The sequence below is a fragment of the Colius striatus genome, chromosome 2 (genome assembly GCF_028858725.1).
Source record: "Colius striatus isolate bColStr4 chromosome 2, bColStr4.1.hap1, whole genome shotgun sequence".
Taxonomy (NCBI): domain Eukaryota; kingdom Metazoa; phylum Chordata; class Aves; order Coliiformes; family Coliidae; genus Colius; species Colius striatus.
This window is the reverse complement of record NC_084760.1, coordinates 81,698,328-81,722,128: the sequence shown is the minus strand read 5'-3', so window position 1 is coordinate 81,722,128 and position 23,801 is coordinate 81,698,328. Positions and strand designations below refer to the sequence as shown.

The 23,801-nt window shown below is 36.7% G+C and overlaps 1 protein-coding gene across 3 annotated transcripts in view; it reads right to left on the bottom strand.

Annotated features, from left to right (window-relative positions):
* The window catches only part of BABAM2 (BRISC and BRCA1 A complex member 2), a 167,887-nt gene that overhangs the window by 23,530 nt on the left and 120,556 nt on the right, over window positions 1–23,801 (bottom strand). For all 3 annotated transcript variants that reach the window (XM_061991288.1, XM_061991286.1, XM_061991287.1), the window contains 3 exons: window positions 19,322–19,421; window positions 17,352–17,422; window positions 15,775–15,857 (listed from right to left, as the gene is read on the bottom strand). In XM_061991288.1, coding sequence (XP_061847272.1) covers window positions 15,775–15,857; window positions 17,352–17,422; window positions 19,322–19,421 — 254 coding nt within the window. The remainder of the gene's footprint in view (window positions 1–15,774; window positions 15,858–17,351; window positions 17,423–19,321; window positions 19,422–23,801) is intronic.

The window sequence follows — 23,801 nt, the reverse complement described above, 5'->3', positions numbered from 1 at the left end:
TGTCACTTCCCAGTCCTTCTTCAACAGAAGACTCCCGAGTTAATAAATAGGTTGTAATAGCTGAAGTAGGATCAAAGCAGGTGGCAAAATCAGTACAAACAGAATATGAAGAAGGAGAAAGTAACATTACAGGACTAAACCCATCCTCAGGTGAAGCAGGATCTCCCTGACAGTGTGTTTGGTAATGCACTGTATTTTCTACTTTAAAATATCTCATAGAGCAGAGATTCCAGCACTTCCTTCAAAATCTCTGCTCATAGACAGAGATATCACTGTACGAAAGCTTTTATTCTTGCAAATCCTATGCTATCATGCTGCTAGTTCCTTTTCATTTTTTTCTAATACCGAATGCTTGGACATGCGTTAGCCACACTGCAGCTCCCTTTTCCCTAAACTGCCGTCAAAGCTCGATGAGTAAAACTGTTTGTAGTCATGTTGTACACAAAACCGAATGTGATATTTGAGCCATAGTCCTAAAATACAACAAATCACAGTGGACGACAGCATTTTCTCAGTTCATGACCCAGTGTCTGAGCTACACGTGCTGACTCTGGGAGTACTGGTGACTCAGCTCACATAGCAGCTTCCAGCAGTTACTTAAGCGGTAACGACACGGGCAGAGTTCTGTTAATTTGAGAGCAGATCACTGCTGTAACAAAGGTTAGACTCAAAGATTGCTCTGTCAAATTCCTCTTTATAATATGATTATTAAATAGTAACCCTGAAAATATCGGTGTATCAAGTCCATTAATCAGCAAGCTGTCTCCTCCTCTCGCAGACGGCACGTGTGTGTCACAGCCTCTGAAGGACTTCATGGTGGAAGAGTGTAAAACATGAAGATGGGCTCTCCATTTTAACATTGTAAACATACTTCTTCAGCCCTGAGTGCTTAAACTCTTTTCCTCTAGTGCACCTTTATCCTTCTTAAGTATCAACTCCCTAAAGAAAAACTATTCTATATGCTTGTGTATTTTGTTACCATGTTAAAGGAATAACAAACTTAAGCAAAACAAACAATGGTTAAGGACTAAACTTTTTACTTGATAATTTCTAACTTTCATTCACATTCCTTTGAAAATCTGTCTACATAACAAGGGGCAAGCAGCAGCAGTTTTCTTTCTGTTACCTAAAACTAAAGGTTTGCATTTTGGAGAAAGCATCTAGCACAAGAAAAAACATTTAAAGGTAGCTTTTGCTACAAAGACACTTCCATTTGTTATGAGAAGTATTCTTCCAACAAAGGTACCACCAAAATATAAAAGAAAATACTGTCATCTTCTACTAAACAAATCCTGTACAGAAATTATTTAAATTCTAAACTGTTAAACCACATAGTCAAATTAAATTATGAAATCCATATGTGGTCAACAACAGTTATCATCCTGAACTGCAAGCAGAGCTTTGAAAACTCTGCCCTGCCTTTGATTTCTAACATTACCCTTCACCTAAACTTGCCCAAGTCCCCTTTTTTCTAACTAATCCAAGTTCTCCAAGGTGTGAGATGAGTCTGGACCAAGTAAAAAAGCCTGTCCCTAATTCTGGAACACAACCACACCTAAAAGAGCAGTAAACAGGAAATAGCCTTGAGTTGTAAAGTGTTATACATATCTCAAGGTAGCCAGTTATTATTTCAGGAGTAGGATGGGAAGGCAAGAACTCACTTCCGTTGTAGATGATGCGCATCCATTGACACTGTGAGCACATAGAACACTTGGATTTAGGGTGTTTTATCATGCACGAAAAATAAGCAACTACCACTGGTAATCAATATCAGCGAGGTGCTTTGAAGATAAAATGTTGATTTTTGCTCATATTTGCAACTACCTTTTTAGAGGATGGCACAGATTGATACAAAAAACCCCTTGTTTTTACTCAGTCATAGACACAATGTGACTCTCAAGCTGTGCCTTAATACAAAAGCAGATCTGCTTTCATGTGATACGTAAGGTGGCAAAGGTAAGTGTTATCATGATTACATCCTAGACAACATTTGCACTTTATCATGAAAAGTGCATCACAGTTAAAAACAACGCACTGCTTTTGTAAATCAACACCTGAATTAGGCAAACCATAAAAGCCTGCTTTGGTTTGGCATACTAGTTACCTAAGAACTACAAAAACGTATTCATGCTGAATACAAGTTCTATTTCTAAATAACAGCTGACTCACAAAGTACCCTGGTGATATGTCTGCAGAAAATAAGCAGATGACTCATGTCTGTAAATTCCTGAAAGTACCAATAGACCCCTTGCTTAGTCATCTTTTGCTTGGATGCTGGGTTCACGAGCTCTGTAAACTATAATGAGGAATCTAGCTCTTAGTAGGACTCTCTCTCCCTTTTTTTCCCCTCTCTTCTAAACAGTGCAAATTATCTCCCTAAAAATAACTTCATCTACGTAAGTGAGTCACTTCAACTAACAAGCTTACACAAGTCATGCAGTTAAGCAGTAATATTCAGTTATGAAGGTAAAAATCCTGCTGTCAAACTCAGATTTAAAATGAAAATTATGTCAGAGGAAGTCCCATTTATCCCTTCTCTCACAGAAATAGAAACATTTCCTTTGGAAAATTTAAACAATTAGCTCATTCAGGAAAGTAAAGCTTTCTAATTCAGTTCCATACTCAAAGTAATTTAATCCTGATGATTTCTTACTCTGGCTTTCCTAAGCATCACACTGTTAATATCAAGAGGAGCTCAAAGCAGCAGACTGCAGAAAGAAACCAGTACTATAGTAAAACACTGCTTTCTCCTATGTTACAATTTACGGATCATTTGTTAAAAGTCAAGTTTTAGAAAGCCACAGTGCGAGGAAAATCACGTCTTTATGAAAGCTCTACATGAGCAAAACTTGGAGGGCTGTTTTGGGTAATTAAGCATTGAGTAAATTCTTTGGTGACTGAACCCTAATTTTCCCACACAGTTCATAAGACAGCAAAAGAAAAAGGACTTGCTTGTTGAGAATGAGTCATGTTGTAAAGAAACTTAATTACAGTTTATAAATAGTTGAAGTTGCTCTCTTTTTGAAACATAAGAAACTATCGAGAAGTAACGCACAAATTTGCTTTTCTTGACTTAGTTAGCATTTAATGTATACATATATTCAAAACATAGTTATCTCAAAGCCAAAACCCTGATTCATTAATAACTAAAAAACTGTTCAATGAATCAGAAAGGCTTGTTTGTTTTCTTAAAGAACAACCATACTGAGATGTGGAACACGTTAGGTAGTTTGTTAAGTTTATTTCAACAACTACAGAGTTGCTTTTGACCGTCTTATAAACTCTAAAAATAGTATCTTTGCCATCTCATTTTATAGTTTTTAAAACGTGGTATGAAATGTGGAAGGGATGTCTTGGCAAAAGCATATACCAGTGTTACCGTAGCCTTTCTGAAGGAAAAATGCTCAGAGGAAAAAGGCAGGTTTACACCACCTTTAAGTACTGGAGAGAACAGACGAAAAAACAAAACCATGCTTGAAATGCATGCTGACCGTACAAATATTTCAAAGTACTCTGATGGCAAGATCTAGAAAATTTTCCACATGCTGTTCCCCTGTTCTAGAGAAAAGGTTTATTCTTCCTTTGTAAGGCACTGGATAAATCTAGATATTTGTTTTCACAGAAGTCAACATTTACTCACGGAATGTCATGCACCGTTTGAATGCTTAGATGATGCTATACCCAGTTATCTTATTAACCTTCCGGATGCTTGAATCTGCTGCAGTTTATTGCACCTATAATTTGTTTTGCACTCATAAACACTGGCTGATCTGGATATTTTACTGCTGAGATTTCCACTTCTACAAGATTTCATTGCCTACACAACCTTAATTTAATCTCTACTTGCTTTACAGAGCAGCCTTCAAACCCAAGATAGCACAGTATTCTTTCCAGTTCAGTTCCCAGGCTGGACAGAGCTGGCCAAAGGAGACACTGTTCTGCTTTGCTCCATTTGACAGACTCTGTCCCTGTGCACAATGTTGTACAATTTACTGAACAACGCTGAAGCCTTGCTCTGATTAAATACATATTCATTTCTGCATGAGCTTTTCAATGTGATAATTCTAATCACCATACAATACAATAGCTAAATAAAATATTTTCATGAGTTTGAGAGGATATTTAGAGATTCCAGATCAGGAATGAAGGACCAAGGAAAGGAAAGTTAGCTTGTATACTCATGCCAAGTGCTACCCTGTGGGACCCAATTCTTCTGAGATGCAATAGTAGCCAGTACTTCACATAGCCAAACATAGCTCCTTCCAATGCTAGCTGCTGAAGTAGGTGCCTCAGAATCAATGATTACTGGACATGTGAAAAGTTTTAAATTATCTCACCAGAAAAACAAGAGGGGTACAGGAAAGATGTGCTCAACCCAAATCTCAAGGGACACTGAACAATCTTAGCCTGATGCTATCCGTTCTCTTCCCGAAATTCCCTGACTCACTCTTTACTTATCCAACTTTGGCCAGAGACTGTCTCTGCATTCAAGTACTTCTGATGAAGTCAGTCACGGAAACAGGAAACACATATTCCAGGCTTCAGAACTGTCTCTTCCTAGAGTATATTCATCATCTTTTTGCTTGTTCTTTTGGTTTACTGAACTTCACATTCTGTCTGCCTTGACTTGCAACTGAGGTCACGCTGCTGAGAAAAACAGCTTGTGGATTTGAATGCACTGCCTGAGACTGAAAAGTTCCTTAAACTCAGAGCTCTCCAGTTGTCATGATGCATAAATGTAGATGAGACCCATAGGAACTTACAATGCAACTCAGTTGTAACACAGATCCTGTATTATCTAGCGTTCCTTAGACATCCATCAAGCTCTATATTAAAGAGAAATTTTCTTGTAGGTTTTCTGATATGATTTCTCTATGGGAAGGCTGTTCCAGACAGCCTGTATGATGGGTGAAAAGCCTTCACCTAAGTTCAAGAGAACACAGCTATCTTCACCTTTTACATAGAAATTCTAGTACATAGAGACTTTCAGGATCCATATTGATCACTGTACCTACTGGGAAACCTGAGCAGATTCAGCCACATGCATTTTGGGGCCTTCGGCTGCCAGCACAAATCTCTGTAGGGCAAGATTTCAGGGCATTTTGCATAGTGAATTTTCCTCGACTCTTCTGTGCTGAAGGTCTTTAGCCTACATTCTATTGGCAAAAAATGAAAGAGTAAATTTGGCTCAAAACACATGGAGAATTACGAAATGCCACAGCTATCCTGCTTTGGTGTGTGATGACACAGTCTTGCAAGAATGAGAGAGCAAGGATGACAAATAACATATCAATGGCCTTAGTGTGGGACTTTAGGTTAACAGAGGGCAGTCATAAGAATTTCAGTTTGTTAAATACTATTAAGGTTAACATCCCCTCTGGAGAAAAACAGATGCTGGAAGATGCCATTTTGAAATCAACATTTCAAAATTTCAAACATGAAATGAAAAGAGACATTTATTGCACTTTGGGTGTGTTGGTAAACACATCTAGTTTTGAAATGATGGAGTCTGCCCTTGCTATGGGAAATCCCCACCCCATCGGCAAAGTGAACACTCTTATAGTTAAAAGAGTAAGATGACTTATGTGAAAAATACTTCCAAACAAATACTATGAAAATTCAAGTAAATACTATGAAAAAAGAAACAGGTTGGTTTTTTTTTTCTAAACTTCATCAGTTATGTATCAACAGAATGTACAGGACTAAACAATGAAAGATAAACATTGAGATGTGGTTCCAATAATGGAAAAATGGCAATATTTAGGATTACGACAATTTATGTGAATATATGAAATTCACAGCTCCTTGTTTTGTACTGGGAAATGGGTCTCGCAAAAGAACAACTCATTTAGGTGCCAGTACTGTAATTGCATTTGTATAATGATTGCACCTCAACAACACAGATTTTGTCCTTTGTCAGCAAGTGTAATATTCAAGAACTGGAAGGGAGTCCACTGAGATGTTTAGAAGACAAGGCCATTAGGAAGATTCCAGCTGGGATAAGAAAGGAGGAAAATGTAGAGGAACTTTTTCTTTAACCAGGTTTAATGCACTGCATCCAGAATGTGAGTTGGCTGGCAGCTGTTACTGAAAGTGCTGGCAAATGCCCAGTCTGCAGTAACTGGTGATGTTCATCGTGACATTTAATGAAGGCTTGAAGGAATCTAATTTTCTTTCTTTTTTTTCTTATCTTTTTTTTTTTTAATTGGACAGGAATGACTTCCAGCTATTGTCAGTCCAGGCTACATTTGAAATAAGACTTGGTTCTTCTTTTTTCAAAGGTTTTGCACCACCAATATGCCCCTTTCCTTAATGTACCTTATGACAACACCACATCTATGAAAATGGCCAACTTTAAAGTCTCAGTTACAGACATGTTTACCTTTAATTCCAGTGTTCTTAGAGAGCCCTTAAATACTTCTGAAGAATGGAAACAGTGAATAGTGATGGATTAAACTATTCCAATACATTACAGAGAGTAGATCTGTTTACTCGTGGGTTTTAAATGAGACTAGAATAAGTTTATCACTTAGGGTTCTCTGATTTGGTAGAATATTTGTGTTCTTTATAAAATATAAAGTATGTAACCTATTTTTTTGTAAGAGGTCTGCACAACACTGCTATATCTATCCACTGATAGATTCCATTCCACTCATAACGGGAACTGCAATATAGCCTAGGTACCAATGGCAACTAGATTTATGATTACTATTGTTTTGATCTTCTTTCTACATAGGCAGATGATACAGTTAAAAAAAATGGTTATGATAAAGACCTGGGATATTTTTACAAGTACCCCATCCTTCATACAAAACTATCATTTATTAAAAAAGTGATAAAATAGTTTAAATACTTTAAGTTACAGTCATGTGCTGCAGATAAGGGTATCTAATTCTTTGTTTAGTCTTACAGAGGAGCCAAGTAACAGATCAAATCAAGATATTCTTCAAGCAGTTCCTAGCTATGTGGTCAAAGACCATGAAAAAGTGATGTAACTTAACCCCTAAATTGCTTTATAATAATGTCTTCTTTCTTTTGAGCAAGACTAGACTACTCTTAAAAATATCTCATAATCCTGTATCAAGCCGAAAGCAATGGCACGAAGGCCTCATAGGTCTTTTCCTTCCTTAATTTCTGTAACCATGATGATTTTAATTAAGGGAAAGATTTTTTTTTTTTTTTTAAATTTCACTAGCTTCAACTAGCGACATTTATTTTGCTTTATTTTTACTTCAAATTCTCAAAGATATTCATTCCCTCCCCCTTCCGTTTTTATTTCCTTTCATTGTTTCTGCTGTAACAGTTTCTATAGTAACTTCTCTAAGTGCTGATGAGACTGATGCTCCTAAAAGCTGCCTCTTCTTCATCTGAATTGCTTGAAGCTTATACCTTAAAAACAGTTGCATTTGTTAAAGGCATCAAAAGCAAGCTGTGCCCTTTCTTGGCACAGGCTGATGACCACTGCACATTACTGGTGGACAAAAGGCAAAAACTTTTCCTCTGCTTTGCTGATACAGAAATGCACTGCTAAATGTTTAGAAGTTCTACATCAATTTCCAGAAGGACAGGAAGACTTTAAAGCACGTTTTCACCTGAAAAGCAGCTCTGCAAAAACTTCAGCTTCTCTCACTGATACTTTACTTACTAAGCTTACAGGGCTTGCAAATAAGTTATTTTTCCTGTTTAAATGCTGCCCCGGATTTGAAAAGAAACTGATTTATTTCATTCTCACAGATGAGTGTGACATTATCCTGCAGGTCAAGAGGACCCTTTACTGACACAAAAAGCCCCTTTGCTGACACACAGCTACCCTGTCCTTTCAATTTCTGCGCCACTGAGGCTTACAACTTTCAAAACACAATGTGATGTAAGCCTGCCTGACTCAACTAAACAACTTAGCCACTCTAGATATTTTAAAAGCTAATAAAAAAACTGCTTTACTGCTCCTTCCTACTTCCATTGCTCCTTCCTACTCTGGATCATTAATATTTATCACTCTTGCCCTCGATGCCACCTTTCACAGTTTTAAAGGTATATCCTTCTATTATGTTTTCATAATCTGAAGAACTAGTCTGTGGAACATACTAGTGAAACAAGACAGAAGGATTATGACCCTAAGCTTCAGTGAGAGACTTTGGGATGTTCAGAGACTCTGCTTCTCCCAGGGAAGAATCCTATTGGATAATGGTCCTGGAGAGAAGGGTCCATGATTACCTACATGATCACATCCTCCAAGCTCAAGAACGGTCAGTCCTAATGAGCAGATAGTCAAGCAGCAGTAGCAGGAGTGCTACATGGATGAACATGCAGCTCCTGCCAAAATCCAGAGATAAAAAGGAAGCACATGAGATGTGGACATTCTCTGAGCATGCAGAGACCAGATTGGGAATGCCAAAGCTCACCTGGAATTGAATCTGGCAAGAAGAGTTAAGGACAAGAAGATGTGCTGCTATAGGAACAGCAACAGCAAGACTGAATGGGGCAGAAAAACATGTGACAAAGGAGACAGAAAAGCAGCTTAAGCACTTCCTCCTTCCCCTATTTAGACATTTAAGCATTTTTGTGACAAGTTTCATCTCTAAACCAAGGTGTATTTATTATTACTCAAAAATAAATGATATTTCTCTACTTCACAAAAGGCATGCAGAAGTTGCCTTTGTGGACCTTAGGAAAAAGTTTAGTTTGGTGACAAAGTAATTGACATTAGGTGGACAGAGGAGAAAGACAGGGAAAAAAAGATTCAGAAAATCTTTGTTTTCTTCATGCAGCTCTTGTTTCTATTTATTTCAGATCTTTAAAAATCCTCTGGTGTTCTGTATTACCTTATTTTTTTTTTTTCTGAAAGCATTGCCTGGTATTGAACCCAGGATTGATCCATATGAAATCCATAGTTATCTCCTTTCCAGGCTGAAAACAAAACATTTGCTCTTTACTTGCTACTATGAGCAATCTTCATCTTGCTTTATCTCACACCTTTAATGTAGTTCTCACCTTAGAGAAAAACTATCTGTGAATGTCATATGAGACAATATCACAATGTGCAGACATAAGACAAAGAAGAAAAATCCCTACTCAAATCCCGACTCTGTCAATTACATTTTGTGTGTGGATAAAATAGGATTATATCACTTCCCTATCTCAGGCATCTTTTCTGAATGTTTTAGTTATCTGTCATATATCTGGGCACACAGTAGTACTACTCTAGATATATGTATTAGATAAGAAAAAGCAACAGTTCACTTTTCTCAAAACTGAAGTTTCTTAAGTTATTACAAAAGATTTAAGTCCATTTGTTAAAGTGTTTGTAGTTCCTGGAATAATATAAATTAATGTCTACAGTAATACACCACTGTTTTAAAAGTATGGCAAATATAAGTGTTTCTCAGAAATTAAAAAGGTAACATCCACATCAAAGTAACACCTAAAAATACTTTGCCAGTCCACCCATATCAGGCCATCATCAAATACCTGTAAAACCTAATTTCTGTCACAACAGTTGTTTCCTGCTTGTTGCTGTTCATATCAAGTTTTGTTAATCACCTTGTGTACTCTCTCCCTTTTTTAGCAGAATTACAAATACAAACCTAAAACTAGTTTATACTGAGTGATACGAGTACAAAATGAGTACAGAGAAAAAGAGGAAAAGAAAACCTCTGTTTTCAGGTTTTCTTGCATTCATTGCAAATACCTCAATATGGAAAATCTCATTCAGCTCATATGTAAGTATATACTTGGGATGGAATCAAAGGAATATAATTTTTAATGTATTCATAATGACAAAAATGAAATTATAAGCTTTTGATACAAATTTCAAATTAAATCTAGTTGGCAATGTCCCTTAGAAATAAAGGAGACAAAGATGCAATGGAGAAAAATGATCAGCAAAAGGCTAGTTCCTTTCCAAATGCTGCAAAATTCCATCCTGGGATTAGCCCCTGCCCATGCCTAGTTAAGTGCAGAATGATGTGCCTATGACTCAGGCTACTTTTCTATCACACTGTCTGATGCACAGCACTGCAGCGTATCTACAGCTTTTATTGATTTTGGATAAGAGATATGTGCCTCACTACACAGGAAATGTCAGAGAATGCTTTGTTTTATGGTGATTAAAACAACACACAAACTTTTGAAGAGCCCTCTCAGCTCAGAGTATATTTTGCTGCAGGCAGAAAACATATGCTCAGGAACTTTCAAGACCAGACACAAAGTAGTCCATAATTATGACTAAAAGCACTGAGAGTGAGAGGAAAAGACCACCTCACAAGAGACATTTATCTGCTTGCTGTACAGTCACAAAATAGATACAAGCATCAGATACAAATGGCTTTTGACTTCTGCACGCCAGTTTTACATCACTGTGGCTTTGTCAATCCCCAGTTTCTCATTTACAAAAGGACATCCCTACAGAATCTTTGCATACACTTTTGATTAGCATTGAACTTCTTATACTAGACTCCTAAAACATGTTTTGCTTGGTGTTTCTGCTGAACTATCCTGCTTTCCTGACGCTACGAGACATCGCTAAATTCTCCTATACCTTGTAATTCACACTATTATGTTCTCTTTTTCTCTCTCTCTTAGTTTTCACAGAGTCTTAAATTCACATTTTCATTTAAGAAACAATGAGAAGAATAAAACAAAATCACTATGTAAGGAAGCCAAAGCACCTCATTAGATAAAAGCTCACAGAAGTGATCTAATGTAAATATTCCACTCAACACTTGGGACTTTTTCAGGAAGCAACTAGGGCAGGCAACAGTTTATTTTTCCATACCCTTTCTTGAGAAGGCTGCTCTTTCAAGATCAGACTAACTTCCCTGAAGAAGTAGAGCCAAAGCAATCTTAATTTCCTCCAAAGATTTGTTTTCCTTGGAATTTTGTTAATTACGATGACTGCCAGGCACTGATACTGATGAAAAAGAACGATTCTTGAAGGCTATCTTCTTTTCAGCTTCCAAAAAAACTATGTAAGCAAGTCTTACATCACAGAAAAATGAAAAAGAAAAAAAGATGTCTAAAACTAACAACTTCACTCAAATGGTTATTCATACTCCAGTAGCACACAGGAGTCATTGGGCATATTCCAAGGGGATTACTTTATTGAACCAACAAACACTAGCTACTTTTCAAGTTTACATGTTAACAAGATCAACAGGCTCTATATAACAGAGAGAGCTCTACGGCCAAAACTGCAGGTAGATGAAGGTTTACTGAAATATTTACAAGAATGTTTACATGAAACTATCTCATGTTCTGGGTTCCAAATTGCTCAGATAAGCAAATTATTAATTAAACATTTTAATTATTTCATTAACTGTGGAGTTAGTGTGGCAGGGAAGTAATTTTTTACATAGCAATCTGCAGAAGCAATGTAAAAACCAACAGTAAGTACAATCTTAGCTGAAAGAAAATACGCTTTTTCACATAAGCTCTCTTTAACCCAAATAGCAAACATGAAGCAATCAGACACATGTTCATCTAGGAAAAATCTTCCATTTAAGACTCTACCAAACCTCCTTGCTAGCCATTTACTACGACAAAGTCTCACTTGTTTATTTAAACATGCTGCTGGAGGAAGAGATGAGGGAGTCGATGAATACTCATTAGCTCTTTTCTGTTGACGTTCCAGAGGTGGGGCAATCTCCTTTAATTGGCAAGTGTCTTAAATTACACCAAATGCCTGAAAAAATTATCATTTACCTAAATTCCAAAAATTATTGTTGCTCTACTGAATGATTAAAACAATATTTGAAGCCTAATGAATTATTTCTGCTTGGAAAGGGAATCAATAGAAGGAATTACTTTTTGAATGCAATTTTGTTCTTTATAGCGAGTGTGTATACGTTCCTCCTTCTCCGAATGTCAACTGGAATAAAGTGCACCTTGTTTGCACAGTAGTGTAAACTTGTCTTCCCAGTTATTAATGTCCTTTCCTCAAATGTCCTATATTTTTTTTTACCTCTCCTCCTCCCAAGGCTCATCTGACAAACATGGCTACCAAAATTTCTCTGTGTCTCTATTTTCCAAGCTGCTTTCTGAGGCTGTGGACCGATAACGCTAATCCAGATCCAAAAAAGGTTTATGTGAGCAAACCCCCATTGTTTAGCTCAGATCATGAATTCAAACCACGTAAGTTGATTGCATTGGCATAAACTGCTCTGCTGACAAATGTGTGTTGATAGCAATATCCAAACAGGAATGCATCAGAAGTTGGCATTGATGGCTTCCCTCCAAAAAACCCTGAATCCAGAAATGTGTTTCTGCCCAAAGCCTGACACTCATAAGTATAAGCTCCTCAGTTAATGCACTAGGGTCCTCTGCTTGCTTGTCTCTCATAAGTATAAGCTCCTCAGTTAATGCACTAGGGTCCTCTGCTTGCTTGTCTCTCTTCTAGCAGTATATTGAATTTACATATACACCTTCATACTGAGACTTAAAGCATCAATGTGTTTCTGCCCAAAGCCTGACACTCATAAGTATAAGCTCCTCAGTTAATGCACTAGGGTCCTCTGCTTGCTTGTCTCTCTTCCGTAAAAAACCCCTCCCCTCTTGCCGAGATACTGCCTATTTCTGATCTGCTCTCTGACACAGGTGACCACGTAACTGCACAGATAGGGTGGATAAAAAGCTACTTCAGTTGGTACCCCCATAGCAAGAAAGCTCGTTAACTAAACATTAAGTTTTCACGTGACCCACACTTCGGACTTGCCAGGTCACTGATATTACTCAACACAGAAGCTGAAATCTCTTACAGTTAGCCAAGGTCAGTGGCAGGAAGTGTTCCCACCAACTTCACAGAAGTCTGAGATCCCATACAAATTTAATATTCAAATGCTGGCAGCTTCCAACATTCTCTGTGCCCTGAAATGTTGCTCTGTGAAACAAAACCCTTTTAGTTTAATATCTGTCCTTTTCAATATGTCTTAAACAACCACCCACTAACACAAGCAGTGATTCATTTGCTATTGCAACTGGTCCAACTTCTGTCAATCTCCTTTGGGCTGATAACCTAAAAATCATGTAAGATAAAAATGAATTTGTCAAAACCCTATATACAGGTTGTTTTGGAGTCCTATTCTTGTGCCCGTAACAATAAGGCTACTTAATTCTTAGTTGTGCACAGAAAATGTAACTTGTGTGTACATTTATTTACAGTATAAATACACAGAATGCATGCAGGAACAAGAATATGAAGAAATGTCTACTTCCAAAAACGAGTCATAGCTGATTTTTAAAGAAGAGAAATAAATTAGCAGTATATTGAATTTACATATACACCTTCATACTGAGACTTAAAGCATCAAGCCTCATTAACAATTTCCTCTTCCATGTGTATGCATGAACTTCTCTGAACGCTGGTATCTTCTGTCATACATTGGAAAGCATTTCATCAATTTTTAGAACTAAACCACTAAAGCAACAGTTCCTTTGACCTTAACATAACAACTTCAGCAGATACATTAATCTAATGATTAAGTTTGCAATTAGGTAGCTCTTCTATGTTTTAAAAGTAGAGCAGGTAGACTTTGCTCTTCTTTCTGTAACTACTGCACAAATGATTTTTTTTAGTAAGGGAAATTGTTCTGTTATTTGGCTTTGGCAATCCAGAACTACTTTCCAACTTCTCTTCTCTTACCTTTAAATCACTTTACTCAATAAAACTATTTTGAGTAATCTCACTTTACTTTTAATGTGTTTTGCTTCCTAGTTTCCAAATAAGTTTGTAACTTTGAACGCAAGCAGTTGCGAAAAAGCCCCAAAGTTATTTTCGAAATCCATAAACGCATCCTTTAAAGGAAATACAACTGGCATTAGCATTTATGTATGTCACAATCTCGGTTAAGCCTGAAATTTTAACCAAAATTAAGATGGCTATAAAAATGACTATGGTTCCTTTCATTTGATATGCCATGGTGCTTGCTGTATACTGATCTCTTTATTCTCCTCTGAATACTTTCTCTCCATACTACAGTAAATACATAAAGTAAAACAGTTTTCAACTTACGGCTATCTCTCCCAGACATTTTATTAGATGCTTGCTAAATATTCAACCATAATATACATAGTTATGCCGGTGGTTAAGAGATGAAAGCTTACATTACTTCACTCAGGAAATGAAGTGCAGGTTTGAATCCTTTCATTGCAATAACCTCCAGTGCATGGAACATAAATGTTTTTGCAGCGGATTGTTCAACACGCGGATGATGCAACGGCTTACACAGCTAAGCCAGTGTGTGATTTCTAAGGCCACAGGGTTAATACATAGTGATAAACCATTCAGTTATAATTGTAGCTTTCGTGCCAGTTTAATTGAGCACTCTGAATACTACACAGTTAAAATCTACTCTGTTATTTAACAGAAATTTGAATTTTGCTTCCCCTGAAATCAAACTGCTTCGACATCTATTAAGTTATATTATCCCACAGCACAAATAAAATCCATGGGAATTTTAACACTGATAAAAACAAGTCAAACACTCTGGGAAATATGAAAGGTAAGAAATCTTCAAGAAGGTTGTACATAAAGAAGCATCATCTCATAGAAGACAATCATCTGGTGACCAATTCTCCTTTGTAGTTGAAGAGTAAGTAAAGACTCAATAAAGTCGATTTTTAAAAAAATCTTAAGTTTTATTTCTTTTTTCCCCTCCCAATGTAAATTATACTAATACAAGTAAAGTTTTTAAAATGTCAAGTTTGAATTTTCCAGATCTCTTATGGTCATTAATGTCTGGAAGTCTTAGGTGATAAAAAGAAAAGAGTCTGTGAGGTCAGTTTCTATGATCTCCAATACAACACAGGCTGAAGGATTTCTCTGAACAATGGCAAACCCCACTTCTTGCTTTAAAAACTCTGGGACAAATTCTTGTTATGTCATTAGTTTTCCCCATGAAGAACTAGCCCATAAATGAAAACGACATAAACTGAAGTATTCAAGTGCTAGAATGTTAACAAACATCAATGTTGCAGCTGGTCAAATTGCACGGTAATAATTTTAAAGAAAGGTGAGAAGTGTAACAATAAAAAAGTAAAGGGTAACATGACTTCATTTCTCCAGACGCAAGTATCTTTGGTACCTGTGAATTTCACCCTACCACAGGGAAAAATAACAACTGCTGCTTAAGTTAACATGTGTAAGGCAGTAAACAAAGCCACACTTACTAATTTCTACGTGAAGTAATTCCTATATATTTAATTAAGAATGTATTTTTGAAAGTAATACAATCGTGATTTAAAAACTTCAAATGTCAGCAAATCTAGCTACCTACTGTAGCAAACTGTATGTGATGTGCCTACACAGTTTCAGTTCAGGAATCACTTGTGGCTCCTAAAAACTCTATAGGACCATTTCTCATTTAATATGTTTTCCTTACACTAAACTGTCTTTACTATCAATATCAATGCATTAATTCCCGACAATTATGTAACATTTTAGGTACTCCCAGGTACTCTATAGTATTGGTCCTCATTATTGACACTTTTGAAACAAAAAACAGTGAACTTAATCTTGAGTCACATTACCAGAAAACCTTCCCAGAATGCTTTGGCATTCTGTAAGCCAGGCAGTACACTATCAATGTGGATCCTCTCCCCTTCTCCAAATACGATCAGGCTTTTGTGATTTCAAAGTGTTACGGTCACATCAAAAATACATTAAACACTGGATAAAAATAGCTAAAACTTTTAAATTGTTTCCTGTAATTGTACTTTTTCCCTTTTGAACTTGTATCTTAAGAGGATAGACATTTATGCCTGAGGCAAAGAGTTACTCACTGTGAACAAGGAAGCAAAAATCTTTCCACATCAGCAACAGAGTAAGCTTTGTGAAGCCTTCTGCATCATATTCCACCACACCACTATCAACAAAAAAAAGCCAAAAAATGAATACAATTTTTACCTGTCATTCATTCTAATATTGAATGATAATTATGTAAATTCTGTATTATGAGGACTGACTTTGTTTTTTAAGAAACTTAAGACTATTTGGTTTACTTATTAACAGTTTTAATTTCCTAGCTAAATGAAAATTAAATTAAATTTTTCATCTTAATAACCTTATTTATGCTGTTGTATTGCAGTTTCTTACTCAAAGAAAGGCCAAATTCAGTTATAAAAATACACTTTAGAATGAAAGGAGACCTGCTACTGCATCTGCAGTACTATACTGATAAACATACAAATTCCTGTTATGTTACCCAGATTAACGTTATTTATTAACTCTGTAAGAAGTGATAGGGTAAAACTGAAAATGCACAGGCTGAGAAAAATTTAAATTTGAAAACTTAAAAGAGTATATATAGAAAAAACAAAGCATGAGAGCATACAAAAAATTAAATATAGAAGACATACTAAATTTACAGTTTCAAGCATTATGAGTCAGTACTCTTTAAAGGTCTCAAGTAGCATCAGGACTCGTGAACCACTTCACAAGGGAAACAGAAATCACAGGCACATCTGGGACATTTCTATACTGTAGTCTTCTCAGAAGAAAATGAAATTCCTTGTTTTCATAATAATTTAGCTTGCTTTGACTTTCTATCTACTCATATGTCCAGTTCAAGTAATTGTTATCTATCTACAGTTGCACAAAATTTCGGGACATACTAGAAAACATCTGTCTTCCTACCCTCCCTTGAGAAACCTGAGGTTTTAAGGGCTCCTGAATATCCATGCCATTTGGCATTACCACTAGGAAGCAGAAACCCCTTTCTCGCCATGAGGTAGAGCACTGCTGGTCAGGCAATCGCTGTCACATGAAGCACCTGGACCCTTGCTCAAGTCAGGATTTAGGTGGCAAAGCAAAGGGCCTACCCTTCACAGTGTTAAAGCACCCCAGATTAGTTGATTTGTGAGGCATGTGTCATCATGCCAGGCCACGGATCTTTCAACACAACCCAACAGCCCATTCTCCACGAGACAATACTGCTCAGCAGTAGGAACAATAGGTCTCCCAATCCTGCCTTTATGCTGACCAGTGGATTCTGGTTCCCGCAAGGCTTGGATCCATATCCACTTCCCTGTTCTCCCACCTCAGTCATTCTCAATTACTGTAAGACCCCCTCCAGTCATTTATTCGGAAATAAGCACATTTCTTTTGCACAAGGAGAAAATCCTTACTGTCCTTTTCCCACCATCAGCTATTTTCTAGAAAAATCAGATTAGCAACTGACACCAAAGTAGCACTGAACTTCCTTCCAGTACTGCTACAGACAATCTACACACATTATTTTGTGAAAAATGAGCAGATTTCATCTTATGCAGTAGACAATAGCCACACAACTAAAGACCATGTGCAGAAGACAACACTTTCTGCCATGACACAGAAAACAATGCATCAAAAGAACACTTACGTTCCAAAGTGACTCAGGAAAGCTGCGATATACTCTCTTCTCTTATGGTATCCCTGAATAACATATTGTACCTTAAAAAAAGAAAGAAAGAAACAAATCCAGCGCTATAAAAAGATAAAGAAAGTCAATGCTCCTAATTTGTCATGTATTTCTTGCTAAGGAAGATTTATGTTTGATATGGTAGTAGTTCAGAACCCTACACTTAGCTTGCATGATTTACCTAAAAAGTCCCAGAATGCCTTTAAAACAAACAGTGGCTCTCGCACACAGAAACATCTTGTAAAGAAATCTCTTCACTCACTTTCACAATATATTGAAGTGCTGTTTAACCCTCCAAGATGAAGAGTGCAAAAAAAGTGCAACCTCGTCTTGTTGAAGTTTGAGCAGGAAGCCGCAATAAGCAAATCAATAATTACCTGAACTGACAGTTGGTTAAGTGTCAAAATAACATTCTGGTTATAAAATAAATAAAAAAAAATTTCACAACTAATCTTGGGTGTTTTCTGACAACTGCACTTCCAACAAAATCTTCTTAGTGCTAAGCTCTCTCTCAGTGGTTTCATGCTGACTCAGGGAGCCACCTACTCAACTGCGAGCATCAATTTCTGAAGCGTTCTGGGGTTTGAATGACTTCCATTCTGGCACAGACAAAATCCATCAATGCTAAACTTGGAAGACAAGGCAAAATTCTCCTCACACCATGTATGTTTTCTTATTGATTTGAACGGGATTACTTAGCAGAACAGCGTGAACAGAGTTTGACCCGTAACAGAAACAATGCACATGCTGTCAGGCTGCAGGAGCATCTGGTCTACAACTGGTTACTTCAAGTACTTACAGTATGGTTCCATATGTGATTCCCCACGTTAATCCCTTTGCCTTCCAGAATGAAAACTAATATTTTTAAAATGTTTTTTTCACCACAGAACACAAAGAGAACAGGGAGAGTACTTTTCTCCGCTATGGTAATACTAGAATTCCTTGGTTGGCAAATGCTTTCCTAAACTTTTTGAAAGAGCCTTGATGTAGTCATTGCTGAGAGCCATCTTATATCCCTTAAATTCTATTTATAGACTGAGACTTATTTCATTTTATAAAAAACTATGATTATTTTGAAGGCTTTGTGTGGGATCTGAACTGTTATTTTGGGAAAAGGAAAACATACGATAAGTTTGCTTAAGGGACTTTGTTTAAGAGAGGATAAAAACAGTCCTGTGTACTTGCAGATTTTAAAAACAGAAAGTAATTTTAACAGGAAACCACAACAAAAACAACTCTAAAGATGGATTCCAATATAATTATGGAAACACATTTTGAAGAACTTTTTCTAAAAGAGAAAATTATTTTCCTCATTTGGACAAATGAAGGTAAAAATACTATACAAATAGGAGGTTTGTAATAGGCAAATTCCTAGATGTTGTCCTCTAAGCTTTATTTTTAAAATTACATTTCAATAATGGAGAAGCTTTCAAAATACTATACTCATCTCTTTTTTTGTTTAAACAGTATGCTGACTGGAACACAATCGTTTCAGCAACCTTAAGTAGCTACCATTGCTTAAACATCCAAGCAGATTCAGTTAAATTGGATAAAACATTTGAGTATTGAAAGTACTCAAAACCTATAATGATGACTATGGTATGAGAACTTGGTTATCTTCCAACTGCAAGAATAATACACAAACTAGACATTTGTATTTACTAGCAAAATAGTGCGAAACAATGTGGTGTTGTACCATACAATAACATTTTATCCTAGACTTTAATGTGTCACAATAAGAAAAACCCACTCTAGGATCTGATCACAAACATGTTTGTTTACCTAAAACTCACTATACTCAACACCCTGTTTAGGTGCTCAGCTCTTATCAAGACTGTATTCCTTGTGTAGTTCACCTTACGCATGCCCTCTGTGTTAATGCAATACAGTAGAGCATGTAATGAAAAGTTGAGTTCTCTTTAAAAACTTACCTTGTTTGTTAGCAGCTGGCATACTTGGGGTACATAGTCTATAAGACAACCTCCACCGGGAAAAGCTGGGATATGAAGGGCAGATGATCCTCCAAGTGCACTAGAAACAAAAAATATTTTAACAGTACATTACATTTACAGTCCCTGAGATTTGAAAGTTATTTCTACATTGTCTTCTTTCCCTGTGCTCAAAGTCAGAGGGCCATGATGATGAAAGGTATTTCGTGCTGTAGCGGTATAAAAAGTATTGAGCGACATCATCTATAAAAAAACAGGTTATACTATGATCCACTGTAATTAAACCACTTTATTTAAGGTCATCACTAATGCAAAGCATTCTCTCAGGAAGCAGCTTTTTCACTATAAACAGTTCTGTTTCTTAGCCCTCATCAATAAGATGGGGAGCAGTATAGTTAAGATACCTTGTTATTGTAGGAGGAGAGGACTTTGAGTCTTAAATTATTAAAAAAGCCACCTTCAGTCAAACTAGCTAAGAATAAGCAAAATTATTTGGACTGAGGAGTAATACACAGCCAGATGCCCACGTAAGCCATGACATCTATTCCAGTTTTGGGCCTGCCAATACAAGATGACTTGATTAAGAAGACAGTGAGCCAGAAAGATTACTAGGTACAGGATGAAAGGTGGGGATACTGAAAGAAATGGGTTTCTACAGTCTTAAGAGAACACAAGGGAATGGGGGAGATATTGAAGAGTAGATTTGAAGGCATACTGTTATTGAAGGCACAATGGTGCCTTCAATTATCTAATGGAAAAATATAGAGAAGATGCAGTCAGTCTTCTTGGAAGTGAACAGTGACAGGACAAAAGGCAATGCAGACATGTTGCAACAAAGGAAGTTCTGATTAGCTGTTTGGAAACATTTTCACAGTGGGAGCAACCAAATACTGGAAAGCAGGCCCAGAGGGACTGGGAAATCTCCACCCTCCGAGGTGCTTACAGCTCAGCTGAACAACTGCCGTGAGTATGCTGAACTAAGTTGGTCATGCTCTGAAGAGGGGCTTGGCCAGATAACCTCTGGAGGTTCCCTCCAACCTACATTTATTATTATATTCCCTGAATCTACGATTTTCTTAATTTCCAGAAGGAAATAATATGGAAAAAAAAAAAAAAACCTCTGTTCTGCACAGACTGGAAATCTGAATGGTAGGAATCTATAGAAAAACTTCAGAGACGTATTCAGGAATCTTAATCAATTGCCTTTATCGTAGGACTGAAGACTGAAGCACACCTGCTATGGAGAGGATAATGGCTTCTTTAGTGTGGAAAGATCTAGTACTTTTCATTTAAATCAGGTTGCGTAAGCCAATAACCAGCTGAAGTTCATGATGCTTTCTTTTAGCAGTACTGACCTAAAAGCTTTCTTACACATTTTAGCAATCTAAAGGGATATGAATTTCTATTACACACCATGGCTTATATCATTCAGTAAACGTTCAGAACCTAGTTGGGTACAACTAAAAAGGTTCAAAAGCTAAGTTATTTTGTAGCCTCCTGTTTACATGCTGTTTCCACTGTCTGAAAAGAAAGTTCTTCTCTGTAAAATAAAGCTCTTACTCTCCAATAGGACATGCCTTTCTACTTTCCTCTGTACTTGATAAGGAAACTCTTTGGTAGGTAATAAAGGTTTACAGTTGTACATCCCTTTGAAGGAACAGAGTTTACATAAATCAAAAAAACCAAACTCATAATGAGGTATATGGAAATCTGCTACTCAGGCAAAACAGTCTGGGTTCAGCAGACTGTTCACCACATGGAACAGCTCTGCAGGTCTGGATTTTGCATATGCAATGACAAAAAAAAAAAAAAGAGCCTTGAGTACAACCCAGCTACATAAAAAAATCCAAATAAACTTTTCCAGCAGAAGTAAAACTTGAACAGAATTTTTTTTTCCCTAACATAATTCAATTTCCTTGCTGCTATCCCCTTACTAAAATTACTCACACAGGAATATAATTTTGCTACTTGTGCTTGTTAAAAAACAGTGACTACTAGACTAAGTTGGTGCATTTCTGAAACAGTAGTTTGCTCTTGAGAAACTGAAAGTATACTGAGTCCATCAGTTGTAGAATGAAAGACCTGATCATTTGGGTATGTTACAAGTGGGCTGTAAAACTTAGTTTTAACACTCCAGCATTCTGTTCATTAAGCTCCTTAAATGCTTATGTATATATATCCATAAAAACCTCCAATCTCATATACAGAGGAAATGGTACTGTCTGTTTTACATCCTGCCTTGTCTCATTTGCAACCAAGTCCAAGTTGCCCCTTAGCATGGAGATACCACTGGAGATGCTCAGATGACTACAACAGGAATTACAGGCTCCCCTGTCAGTTGCAACAGCAGGCATGAAATAAGGAGTAATCTCTAACAGATTTTACGTGCAAAAAAGCTTCCCCTTCTATATGACCAGCTTCCAATATATCTTCCAGACTGAAGTATTATGATTTGTGAATAAGAGCTTCCCATTTTACCTGTACTCATCTTTTGAAGGTAGTAAATCCATAAAAACTTGTTGACATAAATGGGAATTCAATCCTTTTCAAATGAAAAACAGACTGCTACAAGGTGTGGTTTCTGAGAAGGAAGTCCCTCCACAGAAAGAAGGCTGGAATTTCTAGTATAATTATTCCCTGAAAACAGAATAAAGCTGTACAATAATTCATCTTCTGTAGAAATAATTATGAGTAGGGAAAATTAAGAGTGGCCAGGCATCTTTGTTCGGACTATTGGGTGAGAGAACCTGCTTATTAAATATTTTAATAAAATACTGCATTTGCACAGGACTTTGTCTCTGATCATCTCAAAATCTCCTATAAACATTCAACATTAAGGTTCTTCTGCCTTAGGAAACTGATATTTATCTTTTATTTTTAAACACTGCTCAGACTTTGATTTGACTATGCTGTACTATGTCACTATCATGATAAAGGAACACACTTGCAGTACCTCACAATCATGAGATGGGGCAGGAGGCTATAAAAATTCCTTTGACCCTATAATAAACTTGTAGCTGAAGAAATAAGTGGTTTACTCAACATGAAATAATATGGGCATGTAAAAGGTGCAAGGAAATATAAAAAATGAAGAAAATTAGGCATGAGAATTTCAGCATGCATCTCACTATCTAATACTGCTTTTTGAGCACCTTGAAAGCACAACCAAAATAAAAGGTTTAGAAAAAAGAAAAATATTATAAGAAGCCTTTTATAGTCAAGGCAATTCCATTTGCCAAGAGATTCCACCAGTGCAAGTTGAAGATTTTTGCATGTTAAACCTGCTTTCCAGATAGCTGAGTCTCTTGAAAGATTACCTCCATTCGTGATTAAGCTTTCCTTCTTGGTATCACTGTTATATACTCCTCATTAACAAACACATTTTTATACCCACGAACAAACCCAACTACAACATCACACTGTCGAGTTTAGTGACATTCATTGTATCAAGATGACAAAACTTGCTCCAAAATAAACAAAAAGCCATCAAGAAATAGGACAAGGAAGTTACTTTAAACGCACATTAATTAATATGCTCCTCTAGAGCTTCTAAAGTAAGTCTTGTTTCAGCATAACCAACCAAATTGTGTTTGATTTTCCCACAATTTTTTTCAGTAACCTAAAATTCTAACAGATTCTGATAGTGGCTTTCTGTAACTCATCATACATGAAGCAACAGTTTTAGTGGATGCTATTTCATTAGGACTGGTACCGGATGAGGATAAATACATGGTAGATCTACCTATCTATGAGATAAGGCTGCATGAACATGTTGGAACATAGACAAAGATCTGGTTTACTCAGCATTTTATTCACTGGCTGTTGCTCTAAACCTCCTCAGCTCTGCAAATCAGCTTCATATACCTTATTTTAAGATGGACCAGAGACTCCTTTGCAGCAAGTTCCTGCCTTATTGAGTTTCCAGTGCATTAGACACAGTGTGGTTCTGATCCACAGACTGTGAATTAAACTGGACTTTGTGATTGACTCAGAATCCATCTGACTGAATTAAAGAGCAGCAGTCAGTCTGCATTAAGAGTAGTTTTGTTTTTCAAGAAATAATCCTAAAAAAAAAAAAAGCAGCATATCATTAATTCACAGGTTTACAGAAGTGATTGGTTTTGTTCTTGAGTATGTGTAAAGAACCAGTTGTTTCCCCATCCTTAAAAACATAACATCATTAGAGAAGAAGGGTGCTTCCAAGTTCCAATTTTAGAAGACTGAGTGGTTTGGCAAGACAGATGTAAGGGGCAATTCCCTACAATTCCCCCATGCTCTCTTGGGCCTGTCTATTTCTCCTAAATTTCTTTCATTCACCTCATCTCTTCCCTGCAATCGATTTTGCTTCTCCCTTTCTCCAAGCAGAGATTTTCTACATCGCTGAGAAACTTTTGAGCTAAGTCTGAAAAATTAGCATTATTTCAGACTACCCCCTAAATCTTGTAGGGTCCTGCAAGAATAA